Source organism: Doryrhamphus excisus, linkage group LG16, assembly GCF_037039965.1.
Source record: "Doryrhamphus excisus strain RoL-2023G ecotype Guam linkage group LG16, RoL_Dexc_Guam_v1.1, whole genome shotgun sequence".
Classification (NCBI taxonomy): domain Eukaryota; kingdom Metazoa; phylum Chordata; class Actinopteri; order Syngnathiformes; family Syngnathidae; genus Doryrhamphus; species Doryrhamphus excisus.
Window position 1 is genome coordinate 6,974,977 of NC_136372.1, and position 22,627 is coordinate 6,997,603.

A 22,627-nucleotide genomic window follows, 5' to 3' on the forward strand; every position below is an offset into this window, starting at 1 on the left:
AAGAGTACGCTTGATACGATGTTACCCCATTTTACGTACTATGTGTCAGTAGCTTCCCCCCCCCCATCCCTTGTGGTTCCAGACCCGACCACAATAAGGGAATTTACTCGAAATAAGGTTCCTTCTTTGTTTAGTGTAGTGCTTTTTTATATTATTGCAACTGAAAGCTTCCCGCAGCTCTCTTTCATCCTCGCAGCAAGGAGATAAGATGTCTATTTGTGTAAGGGAAATTCCAACACTATATTATTGTTAACTTTTTAGAGTCACTTCAACTATGACATTTTTTCCACTCATGTGGTTTGCTTTGCTTTTTCTTGCGCCTCATACTATAATCAAAGAATATGTCACTTATTGGCAAGGATGTACACACATTAGAGTCCCATCTGCAAGTAAACGGACCGGAGATAGCTTACAGATTAGTGGTCCCCAGTGTTGACAAAAGGCCTGCGTGCAGCAAAGACATGTCGGAAATAGAGCCGGTTGCATACACAATGCCTGTTTTTCTAAACAGACAAGAGTTGATGGAAGCGATTCCTGCCACAAGCTTTTGATGTAGCGCCCGCATTGTTTGTGACAAACTGAAGGAAGGTGAAGGTTAGAGTCAGAGAAAAGAGGGCTAACATATTTCTCTTTCCTGGTTCAGATTGAAAACCCCAGGTACTTGCGAGAAAAGGCTATTCCCTTGTCACCGGTAAGTTGTCCCTTGTGATGTACATGAATTATTATGAATTCCCACAATGAATTACAATATTCCAACTATATTTTCTTACTGTAGATTTTCAAGTCCAGCTATGTCAGGAACAGCACCCTGACTGATGACATGGATTTGCAGCTTTTGCAGAGCAAGGAGGTAGGAGTTATGGTCATAGGTTCACACACACCGATCATGAGCATGAATGTCTTATTCATTTTGGCCTGTTACAGAGTTAATTGGAAAAAAAACATAACTACCTGTGGTTTATCACACCTAAGTTTAATTTCTCGAGACACACCCAGGCCTGGTTACTGCCACACCTGGTCTCAATCAAGGAATCATTTAAATAGGACCTGCCTGACAATGTGAAGTAGACCAAAAGATCATTAAAAAGCAAGAGATGATGCCAAGATCTAAAGAGATATGAAGGAACAAATGAAAAAGTAATTGAGATCTATCAGTCTGAAAAAAAGTTATAAAGCCATTTCTAAAGCTTTGGGACTCCAGCAAACCACAGTGAGAGCCATTATCCACAAATGGTGACAAAACATGGAGCAGCGGTGAACCTTACCAAGAGTGGCCGACCAACCAAAATTACCCCAAGAGGTCACAAAAGACCCCACAACCAAGACCAAAACCACTGTTGAACAAAAATAAAGTTAAGGCCCGTCTCAATTTTGCCAGAAAACATCTTGATGATCCCCAAGACCTTTGGGTAAATACTCTGTGGTCTGACAGGACAAGAGTTGAACTTTGTAGAAGGTGTGTGTCCCATTACATCTGGCGTAAAAGTAATACCGCATTTCAGAAAAAGAACATCATACCAACAGTAAAATACGGTGGAGGTAGTGTGATGGTCTGGGCCTGTTTTGCTGCTTCAGAATTTGTAAGACTTGCTGTGATAAATGAATTCTGCTGTCTACCAAAAACTCCCAAAGGAGACTTTGGAGTGGCCCAGTCCTGACCTGAATCCTACACAGCGTATGAAACTATACGTGTTTTTTGAGAGTCAATGGCTGATGACACCGTAGACAGGTGATGTAACTTCTGGTTGCCATTTTGGTCGCTCGGTAATAGGATGCTAACAAGGAAGGATATTCATTCATTCATTCATTTTCTACCGCTTATCCTTACAAGGGTCGCGGCTGGTGCTGGAGCCTATCCCAGCTGTCTTCGGGCGAGAGGCGGGGTACACCCTGGACTGGTCGCCAGCCTATCACAGGGCACATATAGACAAACAACCATTCACACTCACATTCATACCTATGGACAATTTGGAGTCGCCAATTAACCTAGCATGTTTTTGGAATGTGGGAGGAAACCGGAGTACCCGGAGAAAACCCACGCATGCACGGAGAGAACATGCAAACCCCACACAGAGATGACCGAGGGTGGAATTGAACCCTGGTCTCCTCGCTGAGGAAGGATGTATTATGCAAAAAAAATATGTATTAAGAATACAGACGGAGTAGCGAAGTGTATTAATAACGCAACAAAACCCAGTCAATGCACACAAACTGAGGCAAAATTGTGGTGTAAATTTTTTATGTTAACCAAAAAACACTAACTGAGGTGGCCGCTAACCAAGGTTCCACTGTATATATTTTGACCTGGTTATAAAGTCAGGATCGGCCAAACTATGTAAAACAATGTGTGACTTTCCAACAGAAGTTGGAAAAATATGGCACTCTACATAACTGCAACTAGCAGAGACAATGGGAATTGAGCTATACACCCATATAGACACTGACATTGAAACAGGAGTTGAGGACATTCATAGACAGATCCCACTCATGGAAATATAGTCAAATTTCCCTCTATAATTGTGGCAAAAACGTCTCCCATTGGGCTTAGTGCTTGACTTTCCTACTAAATGATGCAGAAACCTATTTTCAAATCTGCCGCAAACTAATCCCAGGTTATGGGAATCACCTGTCTATTCCATAAACCCGGAATCATAATAGATCTGCGGTCAGTAAAGCCCTGATAGATCATGTCGTCAGTCCAAATTCCCAATTAGGAAAGCCTTACTGGGATCTCAGGAACCCTGGCGTTTCACAAGCTACAGCTGTGACCACACACACTATTTTCCTATTGAGGTGAAGTGGAAGTGAGCCACAAATCTCACCTTAAACAATATCGTCTTTTCTGTAGTGCCAAAGAAGAACAGCGCAACTGTGTCGCATGGATTCCGAGTCTAGGAAATCACAGTGACATCACTTCCCCTTAATCCTGAAGGCTTAGCTGAAAATTTACTCAAGTGTTAAACGTATATGCCATATGCCATTAAGCTCACGGCGGCTTAATGGACATCTCAGCTTTCACACTCGACTCCTTCGTCGGTGCCACCAGCTGCACAGACAAGAATGCTGACTGTTCTTTTTCTTTGGAACAATGAGTGACAGCTGAGAAATCTCTCCCGTAAGCCGCCTTTGCCTTTTGAGTCGCATAGTGTGCGCGACTGTTTGAGGAGTTGTGGAAAATGTCGCGCAAAGTCCTGCTACACTATTCCTCTTTCGGCACACCATACAAGTGCTCTAAGTTGAGCAGCCTTTATTGGGAAATTCAATTAAATGGCGCCTGATGAGTTAAGCAGCAGGGCCCAGTCAGTGATAGTCTGATTAAAGCAACACGTCCATCGTCGGGAGATGTGGAAGTGTTTGTATCCTTAAAAAGGTTCCCTCCTGGTACCTGACCTCGGGGATTGTTGGCAGCAGGCTCGCCGTGGCAGATGAGTGTGTCGGTGTCAAACCGTCAACTCTTTAATGGTCACAAGTCCCCAACTGGGGATCAGACCCCATTTTGCTTTGCGATGCCATAATGATGCAGTCTCTCTAATCTATGGATCCTCTGGGATAGAGCTTAAGCCTGTGATTTTAGATTTGATCTTTTTTTTTTCATCTAAAAAAAGAGCAAGCTGGTAGCCTAAGATATTATAAGGCAACCACTTCTGTAGTTTGGTATTCAAACTGGTGCCTCACACTGGGAAAGGAAGTAAAACTAGGATCATAATGTACCCCATTTCCTCAAATAGTGGTATTTATTAGAGGGGGTGTCTTTGTACAAATACATTTATACTTTTAGGATAAAAGGACCGCAAGAATGTTTAATGTTATGTAAGGATTATAACACAGGAATTCATGTTTCCCCTCAAGGAACCACAGCTCCCCAATGTCAGCAGAGCTCATGTACCCTCCCAAGCATGACGCTACTGCCGCATTTATTCTCATCAGATAATAAAACTTTCTTCCACCTCCATAACTAAGAAAATATTCAATTTATACATAGACTCCTACTTTGAGGAAATTCACGTATCACAGTCATATTTAGAACCATTCATTCATTCATTTTCGACCGCTTATCCTCACGAGGGTCACGGGGGATGCTGGAGCCTATCCCAGCTGTCTTCGGGCGAGAGGCGGGGTACACCCTGGACTGGTCGCCAGCCAATCACAGGGTACATATAGACAAACAACCATTCACACTCACATTCATACCTATGGATAATTTGGAGTCGCCAATTAACCTAGCATGTTTTTGGAACCAATTAACTTCGATAAATAAGGGGCTACTGTATATTTATATACCTGTATTATATTTACACAGCTCGTTCCACACACCCAAATCCCTCCTGCTAGCTTTACATTAATGTTGTCCTTGTCATGGTCGGCCTTTAGAGCTTTAAGGTTCGACCCCATGATGCAGAGAGCAGGACCAAATGCAGGTAAATAATATTTATTCTGTGCAATAACAGCAGCAGAATAATAAAGCAACTCAGGGATTGACTGACAAACGATAATGATCCCACCCAGGGAGAAGCACACACCTGAACTAAATACACACAGAAATTAGGGACAGGTGTGGGTGACTATGGCAACGAAGGAAGACAGGGCAAAACAGGAAGTTAAATACAAAATAAGAGAGTCCAGAGCGGAAACCAAACAGTGACAGTCCTCCCATTTTCAATCAACTTTTTCAATGAAAATGGCTGTCCAGAACCCTCCCATCATTATTCCATCGACCGCAATTGGTCACTCCCAACACAATCCAGGTTTAAGCCACACACCCATTCTTAATGATACATACCACTAATGTATGATCATGTGATCCTGTACGCTGATCGCCGAACAGATGGAACTGGAGTCACGGTGCAGCATTCAGCCTGATTGTCAAGCTAAATATAAACATACTTCAACATGGGCTTTCTAACATTGGTCACTTTATGATGAATGAGATGCATTTTCTGTTGAAAAATTGGATGAATTTGGAGGGGAAACAAATCTTTTTTCTCTTTGGGCTTTTCCCTTCAGGGGTTGCCACAGCAAATCATTCTCCTCCATTCAACCCTGTCTTCTGCATCTGTCTCTTACAACAACTACCCTCATGTCCTCCTTCAGTACATCCATAAACCTCCTCTTTGGTCTTCCTCTACGCCTCCTACCTGGCAGCTCTAAACGCAGCATCCTTCTACCAATATATTCACTATCTCTCCTCTGGACATGTCCCAACCATCTCAGTCTGGCCTCTCTGACTTTATCTCCAAGGCCTCTAACATGTAATGTCTCTCTGATGTACTTCTTCCTGATCCTATCCATCCTGGTCACTCCCAAATGAGAACCTCAGCATCCTCATCTGATCGCCTGACACTTTTCACTTTTACAAAATAATAAAACTTATTTTTAAAAATACACTTTTTCCCCTAGAGATGTTCCGATCAAGATATACAGATGCCGATGAGTGACATTGGCCAATAGCGATACCAATACTTATCACATCCTATAGTATTAATTGGCCCTGTACCCTAGAAACCGCCCATGAATGATATGGGAAAAGGCCGAAATGATACTGTGTCAAAGCCCAGGGCAGTGATACTGATAAAATATAGAGTTTAACCATGTCCAGTATCAGCCCCCGTAGCTGTCCACTCAGAGCGCGCTGCTCTGGTATCGTGCCCGTGAAACAACAAATCAGAGAACATCACACGAGTGCTTAGTGCCTAGTGCTTCTCCAGTCACCAAAAAACCCAAACTTGATTAATGGAACTTTAATTGTCAGACATTGATAAGATAAGACTGTTGATAAAATATTATTGTTGAAATATTTTTGCAATTGTTGTGTTTACACTGTTTAGATATAATACATGTAATAAACTGAACATTTTCTGGAAACAAAATGGTCTTTTGATTAAATAGTACTTGATAATAAGATCATCACATGGTTTGTCTGGTATCAGGCCCAGTATCATGCCCCCGCCCTTCGGTCTCGGGCTGATACTGACACTTGGGGGCATGATACCTGGCCTGATACCAGACAAACCATGTGATAACCTATAACAATCACATATTGTATAAATGTTGAGAGTATGTAAGGATTCTCTCCATCTTCAATGTGTGGACTAACCTCTGTGAATTAAAACTTAAACTGAAACGGCATCTTCGGCATCTTGCTGCTTGTCAGTAGATAGCAGAACAACACCGCATCCCGACTATCCTTGAGCATCTGTGTTGTTTACAAAGGATGAAAGTGGCATACCAGAGCATTGTACGTCTCAGACAAGACAAAGAAGATGCACAAAAGCAACCTTGCTTTTGAAGCCTCAACACTTTGCAGTCGTTTTGTGAAAACATCCCCCCCGAGGAAAAAGGCCTTGACCCTGCGCCGTTTCCGTCTTCGCCTCGCCCGCACGCACCTCCTCTTCCTCCTTACTCCCACCCTCTCATCCTTTTCAAGAGTGGAGTGTCAAACAACATGGCATCTTACAGCACCAGCTATGACTCTGAAGAAGAGAAGGGGGGAGGGGGGGGGGGTTGTACCACCCAGACGGGCTGATTGAAAGCGTCTGTGAAGCCTTAGGTGTACGACATTCTTCCTCCTCCTTCCTTCACTGACGCCTTTTATAAACAAGTTTTTAACGCCCCTGATCTAGTTTGACAAACTTTCTCCAAAGAGCATTTGAAGAGAGGCTGAGAGAGTGACACCCCCACATGTGCCTTTTTTTTTTTTTTTTTTTTTTAGGGGAGCCTACAGAATCAGGTCTCCGCTTACTCTCCTGCTTTTCAATCACCACCATCTTTCTCTTTCTTCCTCACATCCTTGCTTCTTCTGTTGCTGTCTTTTGCTTCCCCCCCGTCCCTTTATACTATGACAGGTCTCTTGTGGTCCTTTCAATTGCACCAACAAATGGCGGAGTAAGAGGAAAAAGACAGTAGAAAGAGGCAGATTAGTAAACAGAACTTCATCAAAGGTACAGTTTTGGAATGAAGTACATTAATGAAGACTACCCTCAAAGCGTCTGACACTGCTTTTATACTGCAGCTCGATAGGAATACTTTATAAACCCACAAGGAAATTCAGGAATGCGCTTCTTCTATTATTAGATTTCTTTAGGATATAAAATGAACAGCAGATTTTTGACGTGGGTGTGTGATTTTTTTTCACATGACTGACGGTGACATTTTTGGAGCCCCTGTGGGTTGTGCTGAAAATGCATTGAAGACACGCTAGCAGACATTTAATTCTGATGTCCTCAAGGGTTTATAATCATTATATAACTGGTCAATGACTTGATGATGGCCACTTAATTACCAGGTCTTACCTGTGCCTCTGCAAAAATGGTTTACTTGGTGGCGGCCTTATGTTGCTCAATTTCAAGTCTCGTCTTGAAACCCACTTTTATTCTCTGGCTTTTAACTCGGAGTGAGTCGTATGGTCCTGTGTCTTTGAGTTCTTTCTTTTTATTTTAATTGGTTTTATTTTTTATACTTTTATTGCTTTGCTTCTTGTTTTTAATATTTTATTATCTATTTTACTATTTTTTTTAGTTTTTGTGCATACGTGGGTTTTCTCCGAGTACTCCGGTTTCCTCCCACATTCCAAAAACATGCTAGGTTAATTGGTGACTCCAAATTGTCCATAGGTATGAATGAACGTTTGTCACTCAATCCCTGAGTTGCTTTATTCTTCTGCTGCTGTTATTGCACAGAATAAATATTATTTACCTGTTTTTGGTCCTGCTCTCTGCATCCTGGGGTCGAACCTTAAAGCTCTAGAGACCGACCGTGACAAGGACAACATTAATGTAAAGCTAGCAGGAGGGATTTGGGTGTGTGGAACGAGCTGTGTAAATATAATACAGGTATATAAAAATACAGTAGCCCCTTATTTATTGAAGTTAATTGGTTCCAAAAACATGCTAGGTTAACTGGCGACTCCAAATTGTCCATAGGTATGAATGTGAGTGTGAATGGTTGTTTGTCTATATGTGCCCTGTGATTAGCTGGCGACCAATACAGGGTATACCCCGGCTCTCGCCTGAAGACAGCTGGGATAGGCTCCAGCACCGCCCGCGACCCTCGTGAGTATAAGCGGTAGAAAATGAATGAATGAATGTTATTATTCATTAAACTTCATTCAGGTTTTAGCTTGTTTGCTAGTTAAACTGTGATTGGATTTGATTGATTATTGAAAACAAATTAATGTGATTAATTAAATCTATACAGTGTTAATATTTAATGGGCCTTGGGCCACTCTGCACTGAAAACATTGGGTCCCAACGTCAAAAAGAACCCCAGTATTACGTATATCAAACCATGCAATGTTGTTAGAGGTTTTTTTTTTGGTGTATCCCAATGACGGCATCGTTAGCTAGCTCAAATTAACTAGTTTTCTCATGTTATAATGCACAGAAAAGGGAACCATGCGTCACCATGTGATATGATTGTAACAAAAATAACACATGCTCCCTTTGGTGTGCCACAGCTCAGGAGTAGAAGATTTAGCTTACACAAACACATACCTGTAGTCGGGGGACACTACGTTATTTATTACCGGTCAGTTTTATATACAGTAAGTCTAATTTTACTCGACTTGAAGTATTGTTTTACTAATGTTATCCCTTTTCTCGCTTCAGTATGAACACAAGCACACACACACATACACACGCACACATGTTCAAAGGCATTACACTGTCACCCTGCCCGAGGGATGATTAACACACGAGCGGTACAGACGGTGACTAAACACGAGTCGGGACATCAAACCGACTGGACCTCTGTACTATTCTGTTAAAGTTCCCCTTTGTGTGTGCAAAGAGAAACACAATTTGTCAACGTGGAACTTAAAAGAGAAGCAACATCACAAGAAATATGATATAGTAATTAACCAAAGAATATAACATTATTAGAGGAAGGCTGCTGTAGACAATGGGGAGGGGGGAGGGAAGCCTTTGGTGAGTATCTGCGGTGCTTGTCCTTTATAGGGAGTGTCACTCTGGAAAATGTAAATCCCTGCAACTTTTGAACTGGTCTTAAAGTTCTGATCAAGGGTGTAAACTGCACAACACAGCAGCAACAGAACTGATGTTGTAATAGCGGTAAGGAGCAAATCGCTCAGCCAGTTGATGAACTCAAGTGTAACACAGAAGTTTGGTAATGGTAATGGTTTTATTTCATTTGAACATACATCAGATTACAATTGAATGCATCCCATAATCAGTTCACAGTTCCACATGTCCAAAAGGAGTAGGAAGAAGCAAAGCTTATTAAATCCTACCCCTCCATCTGGTACTTTTACAATCAGTAACTGTTACATTTGTTCACTTCCTGCTTTCCTAATATAGTTTAATTTTTTTTATTATTATTTTATTTTTTTGTTTGTTTTTTTTGTTTTGTTTGTATTTTTTGTAATTTTTTTTGTTTTTATTTTTTTTTTATAGTTTGATTCCACATACTGAAATGCTATGGCTTTTTAACATAGCCCTAGCATATGTGTTTCAAATGCAGTTCTTCCCTGAGATCATATTTCTCCTCTCTTGTAGAGAAGTATTGGATGACATTTTTAGCTAATTGGTTATTTTTAGCCTTATGCATTATTTTAGCTGTTTGAAGATGAACTATATCAGCAAGTTGAAGTATTTGTGATTTTAGAAATAAGGAGTTAGTATGTTCTCTGTAGGCGGCATTATGAATTATCCTTACTGACCTTTTTTGCAGTACATTTAGCGAGTGAAGATTGATTTTATAGTTATTACCCCATATTTCCACACAATAACTAAGATATGGTAGAACCAGAGAGCAATAAAGATTTCTGATTGAGAACAAATTTTGCTTTGTTCAATATTGAAATATTTCTGGCCACCTTATGTTGTATATTTGTAATATGAGGTTTCCAGCTCATATTTTCATCTATTGTGATCCCCAGAAATGTGTTTTCGTTCACCCTTTCAATGTCCACACAGTCTATTTGTATTTGTTGGTGTGTGTCCTGCTGTTAACAAACAGCATGATTTTAGTTTTACTTGGGTTCAAGGACAATCTATTATCATCAAACCATCTTTTTAGTGTGACCATTTCTTCTCTGACCTTTGTAATGATTTTGTCTGTATTCCCACCGGAACAAAAAGCAGTGGTATCATCTGCAAATAATACCAGTTTTAAGTCTTTCACACCCACCCAACATTTTAACATTTAAGGTACATGCAAAAGTAGATGAAGCTGCTGGATTTTTTTTATTTCCGACTAAAGAGTTAAAAAAAATATGATGAGATGTAGTGTTGTTATGCAACAAAAGCTATATCATTTTGTCACCTGTGTCTCAAACAAGCCATGGGGATTCATTCCAACACAAACAAGACAAAGCTGAAGTTTTGATGCGGTAAAAACACAGCATGGAAATGAAAACACGTTTTTGATGATTAATCGTTATGTTTATGCAGACACACAAACACAAAGCCACATTTTCATTGTGCACCCAAGCAGACATGAGCTGAGTTTGAGGCACCTCCGCATCATTCACATTTTTGAAGCTTCACATGTTCTGTTTTTTTTTTTAAATGTGAATGTTTTATTTCTTCATTGACTTGGCTCCTGAGAGAGGCAGAACGTGCAAGTTCTTTCATCTGAAGTCATGTTATCTTTGTTATTCTGTCACTTGGATACAAGTTGTTGTGTTGCTTAGTTTGTTGATTTAGCATTTTTTTTTCTTATCGCTCAAAAACATGAACGTGGTGTTTTGTTTTGTTTTTTTCAGGTAGACATGAGGGTGAAAATATTGGAGTCCAAGCACCTGGAGGAGAAACTGAGAATGCAGCAGAGACATGATGCAGCTGTCGACAAAGTAAGAACACAAAAAATACAAAGCTGCTACAGATACAAGAAAAAAATATAGAATATTGCTATTCAAAACATTGATGAAATGCACGACAGTACTCCCTCGCCACTTTGCGCTTCAAATTTTGCAACTTCTAATAATGTAATATCATTACTTCATGATATTGAAGTTGCAAAATTTAATTTGACTATATTATAGAATATTGCCATTCGAAACATTGATGGAATGCACAACAGTACTCCCTCACCACTTCGCACTTAAAATTTTGCAACTTCTAATAATGTAATATCATTACTTCATGATATTGAAGTTGCAAAATTTTATTTGACTATATTATAGAATATTGCTATTCAAAACATTGATGAAATGCACGACAGTACTCCCTCGCCACTTTGCGCTTCAAATTTTGCAACTTCTAATAATGTAACATCATTACTTCATGATATTGAAGTTGCAAAATTTAATTTGACTATATTATAGTATATTGCCATTTGAAATATTAATGAAATGCACAACAGTACTCCCTCACCACTTTGCGCTTAGAATTTTGCAACTTCTAATAATGTAATATCATTACTTCATGATATTGAAGTTGCAAAATTTAATTTGACTATATTATAGAATATTGCCATTGGAAACATTGATGAAATGCACAACAGTACTCCCTCACCACTTTGCGCTTAAAATTTTGCAACTTCTAATAATGTAATATCATTACTTCATGATATTGAAGTTGCAAAATTTTATTTGACTATATTATAGAATATTGCCATTCAAAACATTGATGAAATGCACAACAGTACTCCCTCACCACTTTGCGCTTAAAATTTTGCAACTTCTAATAATGTAATATCATTACTTCATGATATTGAAGTTGCAAAATTTTATTTGACTATATTATAGAATATTGCCATTCAAAACATTGATGGAATGCACAACAGTACTCCCTCACCACTTCGCACTTAAAATTTTGCAACTTCTAATAATGTAATATCATTACTTCATGATATTGAAGTTGCAAAATTTTATTTGACTATATTATAGAATATTGCTATTCAAAACATTGATGAAATGCACGACAGTACTCCCTCACCACTTTGCGCTTAAAATTTTGCAACTTCTAATAATGTAATATCATTACTTCATGATATTGAAGTTGCAAAATTTAATTTGACTATATTATAGTATATTGCCATTTGAAATATTGATGAAATGCACAACAGTACTACCTCACCACTTTGCGCTTAAAATTTTGCAACTTCTAATAATGTAATATCATTACTTCATGATATTGAAGTTGCAAAATTTTATTTGACTATATTATAGAATATTGCCATTCAAAACATTGATGAAATGCACAACAGTACTCCCTCACCACTTCACACTTAAAATTTTGCAACTTCTAATAATGTAATATCATTACTTCATGATATTGAAGTTGCAAAATTTTATTTGACTATATTATAGAATATTGCCATTCAAAACATTGATGAAATGCACAACAGTACTCCCTCACCACTTTGCGCTTAAAATTTTGCAACTTCTAATAATGTAATATCATTACTTCATGATATTGAAGTTGCAAAATTTAATTTGACTATATTATAGAATATTGCCATTGGAAACATTGATGAAATGCACAACAGTACTCCCTCTCCACTTTGCGCTTAAAATTTTGCAACTTCTAATAATGTAATATCATTACTTCATGATATTGAAGTTGCAAAATTTAATTTGACTATATTATAGAATATTGCCATTCAAAACATTGATGAAACATTGATGAAATGCACAACAGTACTCCCTCACCACTTTGTGCTTAAAATTTTGCAACTTCTAATAATGTAATACCATTACTTCATAATATTGAAGTTGCAAAGTGCAAAGTGGTGAGGGAGTACTGTCGTGCATTTCATCAATGTTTTGAATGGCAATATTCTATAATATAGTCAAATTAATTTTAATTTAGTGTAAGAATATACTTAAGCAAATTGCACCTACTTTTTGTCTAAATGAAGAATTTTCAAGCACAAAAATGGTTAAATGGACTAAAATACAAATATAAGGCATTCTGAAGATGCATTTGAAGACATTGTGATAATACTGTATGTAGTGTTCTACACTGGTCACTAAGTAGCGATGTTAATGTAATGCAGTGGCTCTCTGTAATGCCCCCACTGAGGGATGGAAATGCCCCCCCCAATTTTGGAATACTATTAAGAAACTGATATCTATTTATTCTTCATTTATTCTTCTAATTTCTATATTTTGTACTATCATACTGTCTTGCACTGAAAATGGAGCTGCTGCTAATTTTTTCTACTATTTGTAAAATGTCAATAAAGGGCATTCTGATTCTGATCTGTACTGTACAGACTGAACTCGAAACTGAAACCGGCAAAATCAACAAAACATATTCAAAAGTCAAATTGCATGCAGAGTACAACAAATGCAGGTCTGCACTAATATGGAATCACGTTAATCCCCAGGGGGTCCTGTCCCACTATTTGGGAAGCACTACTTACTGTATGTATTGTGAGACACACAAGCACCAGATTTCATCGCCGGGACAACAGGTTTTTATTGCAGGTTTTCTTTCTTCAATGTGGACATAACCCACGCAAAGTAGACTCTGAACCCCCCATGTTATTTTATTGGTAGCATCTTCAGTGGTTCCTTACTGTATCTACAATTGGACTGTCTGACCGAACTGTCACATTGAGAGCTCTTGACAACTTCAACCGCATTATAAAGCATATCAGCGCCTCTTATCTGCATTTGGTGGCTAATGAAAAGAAAAGACTGCCATCTCTCCTTCCATGCTGCAAACCATCATCTCTTCAAAGCCTTTAAAAGATGCTTTATTTCACACTAGGTGCCCATCAGATAGGCTGCAGAACAAGCACCTGGTATCTGTCAGGTCTGCCGCATGACTTTCCTTTGCTGCGACAGAAGCTTTTAATAAAACGGCGGGGAGAAAAAACACTGCAATTTTCTCTCCGCTTTAAGATGCCCAATGCTTTGTGCTTGACGAGACGGAATGACAGCCAGCTTCTCCCTCCCCTCTCTTTAATTAAACACAGATGGTGAGTTATGTCCAATTTAATTTCCTCTGTATTTGACTCCGTATTCCATCTAATGGCTTCAAAGAGACGTGATTTAGGGGCGCTTGCTGACGAGCCTCATGGAAGGTTTCACTTTAATTAGCCCCATTTGAATGATGTATAGCAGGGGTGTCCATATTTTTTCCACCCGGGGCCTTATGCTGAAAAAACAGAAGGATTTTCATGTTTTGTTCGTTAAATATAAAAAAAAACCTATCCAGTGTAGGTCAATATATGCTCTGCACTAAATACATAAACATAAAAGAACAAAGCAAATCCAGTAGGTATGAATGTTAGTTTTATTGTGATATGCTGTCAACACCAGAACTTTTTCTTCAAAGAATACACTTTTTTTCTTGTAACCTTTATTCCGTCCCCTCAGACTCAGACTCACAACCCCAAAACACTTCGTATTCACTGCAAAGGTTTTTTGGTTCCAAGGTTTTCACAGGTCAAAGCATATAGGTTGAGGTCACAGCAATATGAAACACACCAAAACAAAAATAGTGCAATGTTCAGTCATTGTCCAAAATAGATAGCCACTCAACTGTGAGTGGTGACCTTGACCTTGACCTGAAGGTGAGGTAACTATACAAAATCAAACATGAATTTGCAACAAAGCAACATCAAGTCATCCATCAAATTAAAGGTATTTTGGCTGCACAGTTGTTGAGTGGTTAGCGTGGATGCCACACAGCTAGGAGACCTGCGTTCGATTCCTTGCTCGGGTATCTCTGTGTGGAGTTGGCATGTTGTGGGTTTTCTCCGGATACTCCGGTTTCTTCCCACATTCCAAAAACATGCTAGGTTATTTGGCGACTCCAAATTGTCCATAGGTATGAATGTGAGTGTGAATGGTTGTTTGTCTATATGTGCCCTGTGATTGGCTGGTGACCATTCCAGGGTGTACCCCACCTTCTCGCCTGAAGACAACTGGGATAGGCTCCAGCACCCCCTGTGACCCTCGTGAGGATAAGCGGTAGAAAATGAATGAATGAATGTTCCAAATGGCTACACGGTGGTGTACATGAGTGGTTAGCCCAGGGGTGGGCAAACTACGGCCTGGGGGCCACATCCGGCCCGCCAAGTGTTTGAATACGGCCCGCCCGTTCTTTCCAAAGTATTTCATTTAAACTCAACATACAACCTGGCATCATGGCTTGAGCCAACCTTTTCATGGTTGAAGTAGCTGATTTATCAATTTTCGTTATTTGATCCAGAAAAAAGGGACAGAAGCACATAATAATAATCATAATAACAATTAGAATAACAATTAGAATAATAATAATTATTATTATTATTAACCAAATAATATTATTATTATTATTAAAATTTAAATTATAAGGCACTTTACATCAAATAAATGATCTCAAAGTGCACATATAGCAGACTCCATGACACTTAAAATATATAGTCTGATCCCCCCCCACCCCCACCCCCCATCATTTTTCTCAAATCAATGCGGCCCCCGAGTCCAAAAGTTTGCCCACCCCTGGGTTAGCCTGTAGGCCACACAGCTAGGAGACATGGGTTCGATTCCCCGCTCGGGCATCTCTGTGTAAAGTTTTGCATGTTGTGGGTTTTCTCCGAGTACTCCCGAGTACTTCCTTACACATTCCAAAAACGTGCTAGGTTAATTGACGCCATGTGATTGGCTGGTGACCTCTTACAGCTGGGATAGGCTCCAGCATGCCCGCAAATCATCAACAAATAAAGGGCTGTACATTGCCACCTTTCTGTAGCTAAAAATGACAACTGTTGTGTTGTATTTTGTGTATTTTCTTTTTGTATTATATGTATTAAGTAGAAACGTATGGGGATTTCACTATGTTACTTATTTGAAGTATTTTTGTGTGTGTTTCCACTGCAAAGAAAGCATATTCCTGGAATTTGTAAGCCAGTTTTCCTCGCCACACCGGGTCCGCGGAGCAGCAGTAGCAGCAGCAGCAGCAGCAGCAGCAGGGATGAGGTGTAAAAAGGAATAAAAAGCCCCCCAAAATTGCCACCATAAAAGCTATCATTTCCTCGCGTCCCATGCACTCTCCTTACAGGACCAGGCACTGTGTCAGCGCATTTCTCCCCCATAAAGAGGTTTTCACTGCATGGGGTTGTCAAATGGAGAAAAAATGGGGTATTCCTAAATGTGTTGTGAACTTTGACCCTCCTTTCATCACCCATGTCCAGTTGACAGAAATGTGCCCCTGCAGAACATAATGGCAAAATACACATTTTCATCCATAGAATCACTTTATTAATTAAGTCGAAATACTATTAGTTGTTGTTTTAAAAGGTAGGCGTATTTAATGCTTCTGAACCACTTCAAGCGCTTCAAACCTCCATGGTGTAATTTACTAATTGCACACAGATGTTCTGCATCATGTAAATGTCATTAGCACATCAGCATCTCTGCACAGGTGCTGTGTTCAGGTGCTGGTTTACTCATTTACACCGCAGCCTCCTAAGGATGAGCTGTGCATATGGAACATGACATATTACCCGTCAAACGGAGCCTAATTGAAATGCTGTGTGCCATTACTTTCTAATTGTCCAACACCAAGACATTTTGGAATGTTCTGTGAAGGGAAGGTATGTTTGGATGAGCTTGGTTTGGAACCACTTAATAATAATAATAATTATATTATTATGATTATTATTGTTGTTATTATTGTTAATAATAATAATAACAGTAAAAGTCCTAAACACTGTATTTATTTTACATTTTGGAACGTTCTGTGCTTCCAGTTTGGGGAAGGTATGTTTGGGTGAGCTTGGTTTGGAACCACTTAATAATAATAATTACTATTATTATTATCATTACTATTATTATTATTGCTTTTTAATGTTATTTTTGTTAATAATAATAATAATAATATTTTATTATTTTGTTATTATTATTATTATTATTGCTTTTTATTGTTATTATTGTTAATAATAATATTATTAATCATAATATTATTATTATTTATTTTATATGTTTATATTATTATTATTATCATTACTATTATTATTATTATTTTATATATTTATATTATATTTTATTGTTAATATTGTTCATAATAATATTAACAATAATAACAATAAAAAGCAATAATAATAATTGTAATGATAATAATAATAATAATTATTTTTAAGTGGTTACAAACCAAGCTCACCCAAACATACCTTCCCCAAACTGGAAGCACAGAACGTTCCAAAATGTAAAATAAATACTGTGTTAACGACTTTTACTGTTATTATTAACAATAATAACTAACAATAACAATAAAAAGCAATAATAATACTAGTAATGATAATAACAATAATAATAATAACAGTAAAAGTCCTAAACACTGTATTTATTTTACATAGTATATCAAAATATTGTTCTATAGTGTTCTCAAGTGTACAGAACACAAGTCATATTTTGATTTGGTTACATTCATACATACATGGTTGGTTTGCAGATAACAGTATTTGTGCTGTCAACTTTATTCAAAATTAAATAAAAAGACACTACCCTGCCCACCCCCTGTTGGAAACTTGTCCTGTAGTTGTTTTCCAAGTGCTCTGACCAATTTTTATGGAGTTTTATGCACAAATGCTATCTCGCAATGTAAAAGAATCCTTTAGTTTAATTACCTGGATCCATACGGTGATCCGGATCACCCCCAAAATTCAATAGTTTTTTCCCAAAATCCCATTTCTGAAAATATTTTTGAAAATATCGAAAATACAGAAAAGAACAGTTGGACAATACATTGTGGTGATCTACAACCATGCATTCTTCTTTCTTCACTTTATCCCATTATCCCATGTCTATTCAAAACCAGATCCTACATCGAAAGAATGTGGAGATTGAAGAGCTGAAGACTCTACATCGGTCCAAGCAGAAGGAATCCGAAGAGATGCTCCACAAACTGGAGAGGAAAGGTGAGAGGTCACTGCATTGCAAGGATGTTTATAGTAATGTCTAAGAACACTCCCAGGGAAACCCTCCCGCTAGATAGAATCCTACAAGATGCAGTGCTGCGCATTGACGTTATCCAGCTGTGATGCTCAATCATAAACCCTCAATAGAATCCCAGCTTTCAGTATGTTCTCTTCTCCTCTGCTGAGGCGCGTCTCTGATTGAAAGCAAAGATAAACCACCAGACATTTGTCAGTTGCGGTATATTTATTCACATCGACTCTCTAATGCATCAGCAAGACATATAGGAGGAGAGACGTGTCTGTTTCTGTGTTTCCATGCACCATGAGGACCAGCCTGACTTCTGCGTTTTTCTCGTATGCTCTCGCCCTCGCAGTTCAAAGTGTGCTGAAGGAATCCCATGTCATTTGCACCAGTAAAGACATGCAGATTGCTGAGCTGAAGAAGATGACCGATCAGAGCGCCGACTTCTTGAAAAACGAGTGGGAGAAGAAGGTAAAAGTACCTGGTTGATCCTGCCGGTATCATGTGCTTGTCTGAAAGGTTAAGACCTGTAAGTCTAAGTATACGCTGTACAGCAGGGGTCTCAAACTCAATTTACTTGGGGGCCACTGGAGCTAGGGTCTGGACGAGGCTGGGCCGCATTAGTTTTTCCAAAAAAAACAAACAAAAAACACATTTATTAAAAACAGAAAAATGAATAAACTTTGCTTTTGTTCCGATTTTCTACAAGAAAAGCTCTGATAAAACATTCCACTGTTCTCAAATATCTTAATTTTTATTTTTCTACACAAAATAAGATGAAAAATAAATCAAGAAAATCAATCAATCAGTAATAAATAAATATAATAATAATAATAATAATAATAATAATAATAATAAAACACCAAATAATAAAAACTTAAGAAACCACATATAGTTGGTGGGTAGACAAATGTTTTTTTTCAGATTAAAATGAACAAAGCATTATTAGAGCCCTGTAGACATGACAAAACACGACTATAGTCACATTTATTCTCTTTATTTACAACATATTGCGCAACTGCAGGGTCTTGAGAGACATGCTAACTCGCAAACTAGAGAGCTAGCGACCTAAACGGTAGCCTTCAAGTTATTTCCTTTAAACTTAAATAGCCAAAAACTTACCACTTCCACACGGATAGGGAGTATAACTATTAACTGTTATTTAACCTTTAACATGAACATTAATCAAACATAATAATTTTTTCTGGGTACATGATACCATACAGCATCCATATCAAACTTGCGCGGGCCGCACTAACATTAAACTTGCATATCAAGGCGGGGGCCTCAAACTATGGCAAATGGCAAGTGGCTCATTAAATCGTAATCAAACAGTGGCGCCTCTACATGTTACGAGCCTCTATCATAACATTTTACCAGTCTTAGAGGTGCTATCCCTTCAAATTACACCTTTTTTACCCCCAAAAATATACCACCACAGACAAACATATGTTACCCATAGAGATTACAGAGAACAGACTCTACAAAAAATGTCTAAATTCTTCACAATTACGAATTAGTACGGGTTAGACGCCTGAATGGCTGTCACCCACTCATGGCTCATGCACAGGCACATGTCCGTAGTGTGTGCACACATAGATTATACACGTAGTCTCTGGGAAGCTATCAACAGTAAGCAGTCACGGCCGAGCAATAATACATAACCACAATGGACAGCTCATTTAACTGTCATCCAAATGTAAAAATAAGTACAGTGCTGTTAATATTAGAGCTTCAGACAATAAAAGAACCTGTCTTAATGAATGGCAGAGAGAATTATAACCTGACGTGTCAAAAATCTCCAAATGACATTGATTTATGACTTTTGTGGTTGAAAGATCTTAAAAATGATGCTAAGACATGCAGTCAAGATCAGTAAGCTCTGGTGGAAGCTGAAAATGCATGAAATGACACGGCTATCTTGTTAGTAAAATATACAAATATACAACATAAGGTGGCCAGAAATATTTCAATATTGAACAAAGCAAAATTTGTTCTCAATCAGAAATCACTCCATAACTATAAATCACTCCACAACTATAAAAGCAATCTTCACTCGCTAAATGTACTGCAAAAAAGGTCAGTAAGGATAATTCATAATGCCGCCTACAGAGAACATACTAACTCCTTATTTCTAAAATCACAAATACTTAAACTTGCTGATATAGTTCATCTTCAAACAGCTAAAATAATGCATAAGGCTAAAAATAACCAATTAGCTAAAAATGTCATCCAATACTTCTCTACAAGAGAGGCGAAATATGATCTCAGGGAAGAACTACATTTGAAACACTTATATGCTAGGACTACGTTAAAAAGCCATAGCATTTCAGTATGTGGAATCAAACTATGGAATGGATTGAGTAAGACCCTCAAACAATGCACAACGATGAGCCAATTCAAAAAACAATACAAGCAGTTGATGTTTGCTAAATACAAGGATGAAGAGCCTTGAACCAGTCATGATGTGCTATACATATCACTATATTGACACTTACTATGGTTCCCATTATGTCATTGGATGGTCATATCACAAAAAATAAAAAAAATGAAAAAAAAACCTTAAACCATATTAGGAAAGCAGGAAGTGAACAAATGTAACAGTTACTGATTGTAAAAGTACCAGATGGAGGGGTAGGATTTTAAAAAGCTTCTTCCTACTCCTTTTGGACATGTGGAACTGTGAACTGATTATGTGATGCATTCAATTGTTATCTGATGCATGTTCAAATGAAATGAAACCATTACCATAATAATGATAATTCAGTGTATCACTGATGTGATGCTGCCCCCTTGCCAGCTGCATGCAGCAGTGGCAGAGATGGAGCAGGAGAAGTTGGAATTGCAGAAGAAGCACACAGACAACATCCAAGAGCTGCTGGAGAGCACCAAGATGAGGCTGGCTAAGATGGAGGCCGAGTATACCGCTCGCTCCCGATCCACCGTGAGTATGAAATGTGTTTCTGTGTGTGCCTGTGGTTTCTGGACGCCTTTCGGGCATTCAAAGCTCAACTTGGTAGAACATCCAATTACATCAAGGCTGACACGTTCTGCTTTACTCCATTACACATTCTGTATTGCAGAATTCATCTGTAAGAAGATTACTATAGTCAGACCATTTGTGAGCTGATTCTTTTCTATATTACCACCATTATTGCACAGAAGAACACAAATACTGTACATGGGAAATGATGTAAAATTAATAATGGTGAAATTGTCAATTTTCTAGCTTGCCGTCATATGTTGCCCCTGCAAAAAAAAATCTGCTGCTTGATGGCAGCCATGTTTTTCAACAAATTTTGAAATCAAATTTTACACCCATGGCTGCCAGCCCCTTTTCGGGTGTGTACCAAATTTGGCGCAGTGATTCCCTCAAGTAAGCTGCACGGCGCACGATTAGTTACCGTGCAGGTCCAGAGTTCGATTCCACTCTCGGCCATCTCTGTGCAGAGTTTGCATGTTCTCCCCGTGCATGCGTGGATTTTCTTTGGGTACTCCGGTTTCCTCCCACATTCCAAAAACAATATGTCTATATGTGATTGGATGACGACCAGTCCAGGGTGTACCCGCCTCTCGCCTGAAGGCAGCTGGGATAGGCTCCAGCACCCCTCACAACTCTTGTGAGGATAAGCGGTAGAAAATGAATGAATGAATGATTCCCTTTTTTGTGTGAGAAATTTCAAGTCAATCCGACATATAAGCTTTGATAACAGCGCCACCATGTGGTGAATTTGTGATTCGAATAATAGCACCCTTTGTGTGCAGCAACTCAGGAGTAGAAGAAGCTTACACAAAATACATTCAGACGTGACAAAAATCTGATGGACTGTCGTAGTATTGCTCTTTTTGTACTGAGTAGCCAGAACATTCCCTATGTTACCGCAAGTTAAATTTCCTGTTCTATGCTTATAGACAGGAAGCAGAACTGGAGGTAGCAGAGATGAGGATGCTGAGGTTCTCATTGGGAGTGACCAGGATGGATAGGATCAGGAAGGAGTACATCAGAGGGACATTACACGTTTGAGGCCTTGTAAAGTCAGAGAGGCCAGACTGAGATGGTTCGGAGGAGAGATAGTGAATATATTGGTAGAAGGATGCTGCGTTTAGAGCTGCTAGGTAGGAGGCGTAGAGGAAGACCAAAGAGGAGGTTTATGGATGTAGTGAAGGAGGACATGAGGGTAGTTGTTGTCAGAGAGACAGATGCAGGAAGAAGAAGTTTTCACTGGTGCCATTCTGTGGTGGCATCACAAAAAAGGCAAAGAAAAAGCAAAATACGGTTTATTATCTAGATTCTCAGGGTGTTCTACTTTGGAGGGTCCGCTGCAGGAAATGCACGCACCCTTCATGGTCATAAAAAAAAGTCACCTATGCTCCACGATGGTGAAATGAAGTGTAACTTGTAGGTTAGAGCAACTGTCGTGTCCTAGCTGTCATATTTATCAAAACCTCTTTGATCCAAGTGTAGACTAACTTTTTTTGGGGGCTGTGCTCGCATGCTTGTACTTCCTTTGATGCTGAATGAAAGCTTTTTTAAATTTTTTTATGTGGGTTAAAGAAAGGAGCAGCTTCTTTTAATGTGGCTTAATCACCACCAGGGGACCTGAAATGGAACGTGCCTCACAAAATAGCATTGTTGTCAGTGTGTCATCAGTCACGGGGGGGCCTGTCATGCCGCATGAATCGCGCATATTGCTACTTGTCGTAAATCTGTCAGCAGGCTCACATTTGAAAGGCATCACATAGTGGACATTGTGTGGCCCGCAGGTAAGGCCTCTTTTTTTTTTTTTTTTT

At 38.8% G+C, this 22,627-nt stretch overlaps 1 protein-coding gene across 11 annotated transcripts in view; it reads left to right on the plus strand.

Annotated features, from left to right (window-relative positions):
• Positions 1–22,627, plus strand: part of cep112 (centrosomal protein 112) — a 132,416-nt gene that overhangs the window by 10,713 nt on the left and 99,076 nt on the right. For 10 of the 11 annotated variants that reach the window (XR_013629920.1, XM_078796978.1, XM_078796980.1 and 7 more), the window contains 6 exons: positions 644–691; positions 776–850; positions 10,721–10,807; positions 17,715–17,814; positions 18,189–18,307; positions 20,637–20,780. Coding sequence is in view for 10 of the 11 variants with exons in the window: in XM_078796978.1 (XP_078653104.1) it covers positions 644–691; positions 776–850; positions 10,721–10,807; positions 17,715–17,814; positions 18,189–18,307; positions 20,637–20,780 (573 nt within the window). In the remaining variant the exon portion in view is untranslated. The remainder of the gene's footprint in view (positions 1–643; positions 692–775; positions 851–10,720; positions 10,808–17,714; positions 17,815–18,188; positions 18,308–20,636; positions 20,781–22,627) is intronic. The other variant, XM_078796982.1, reaches the window with a different exon arrangement.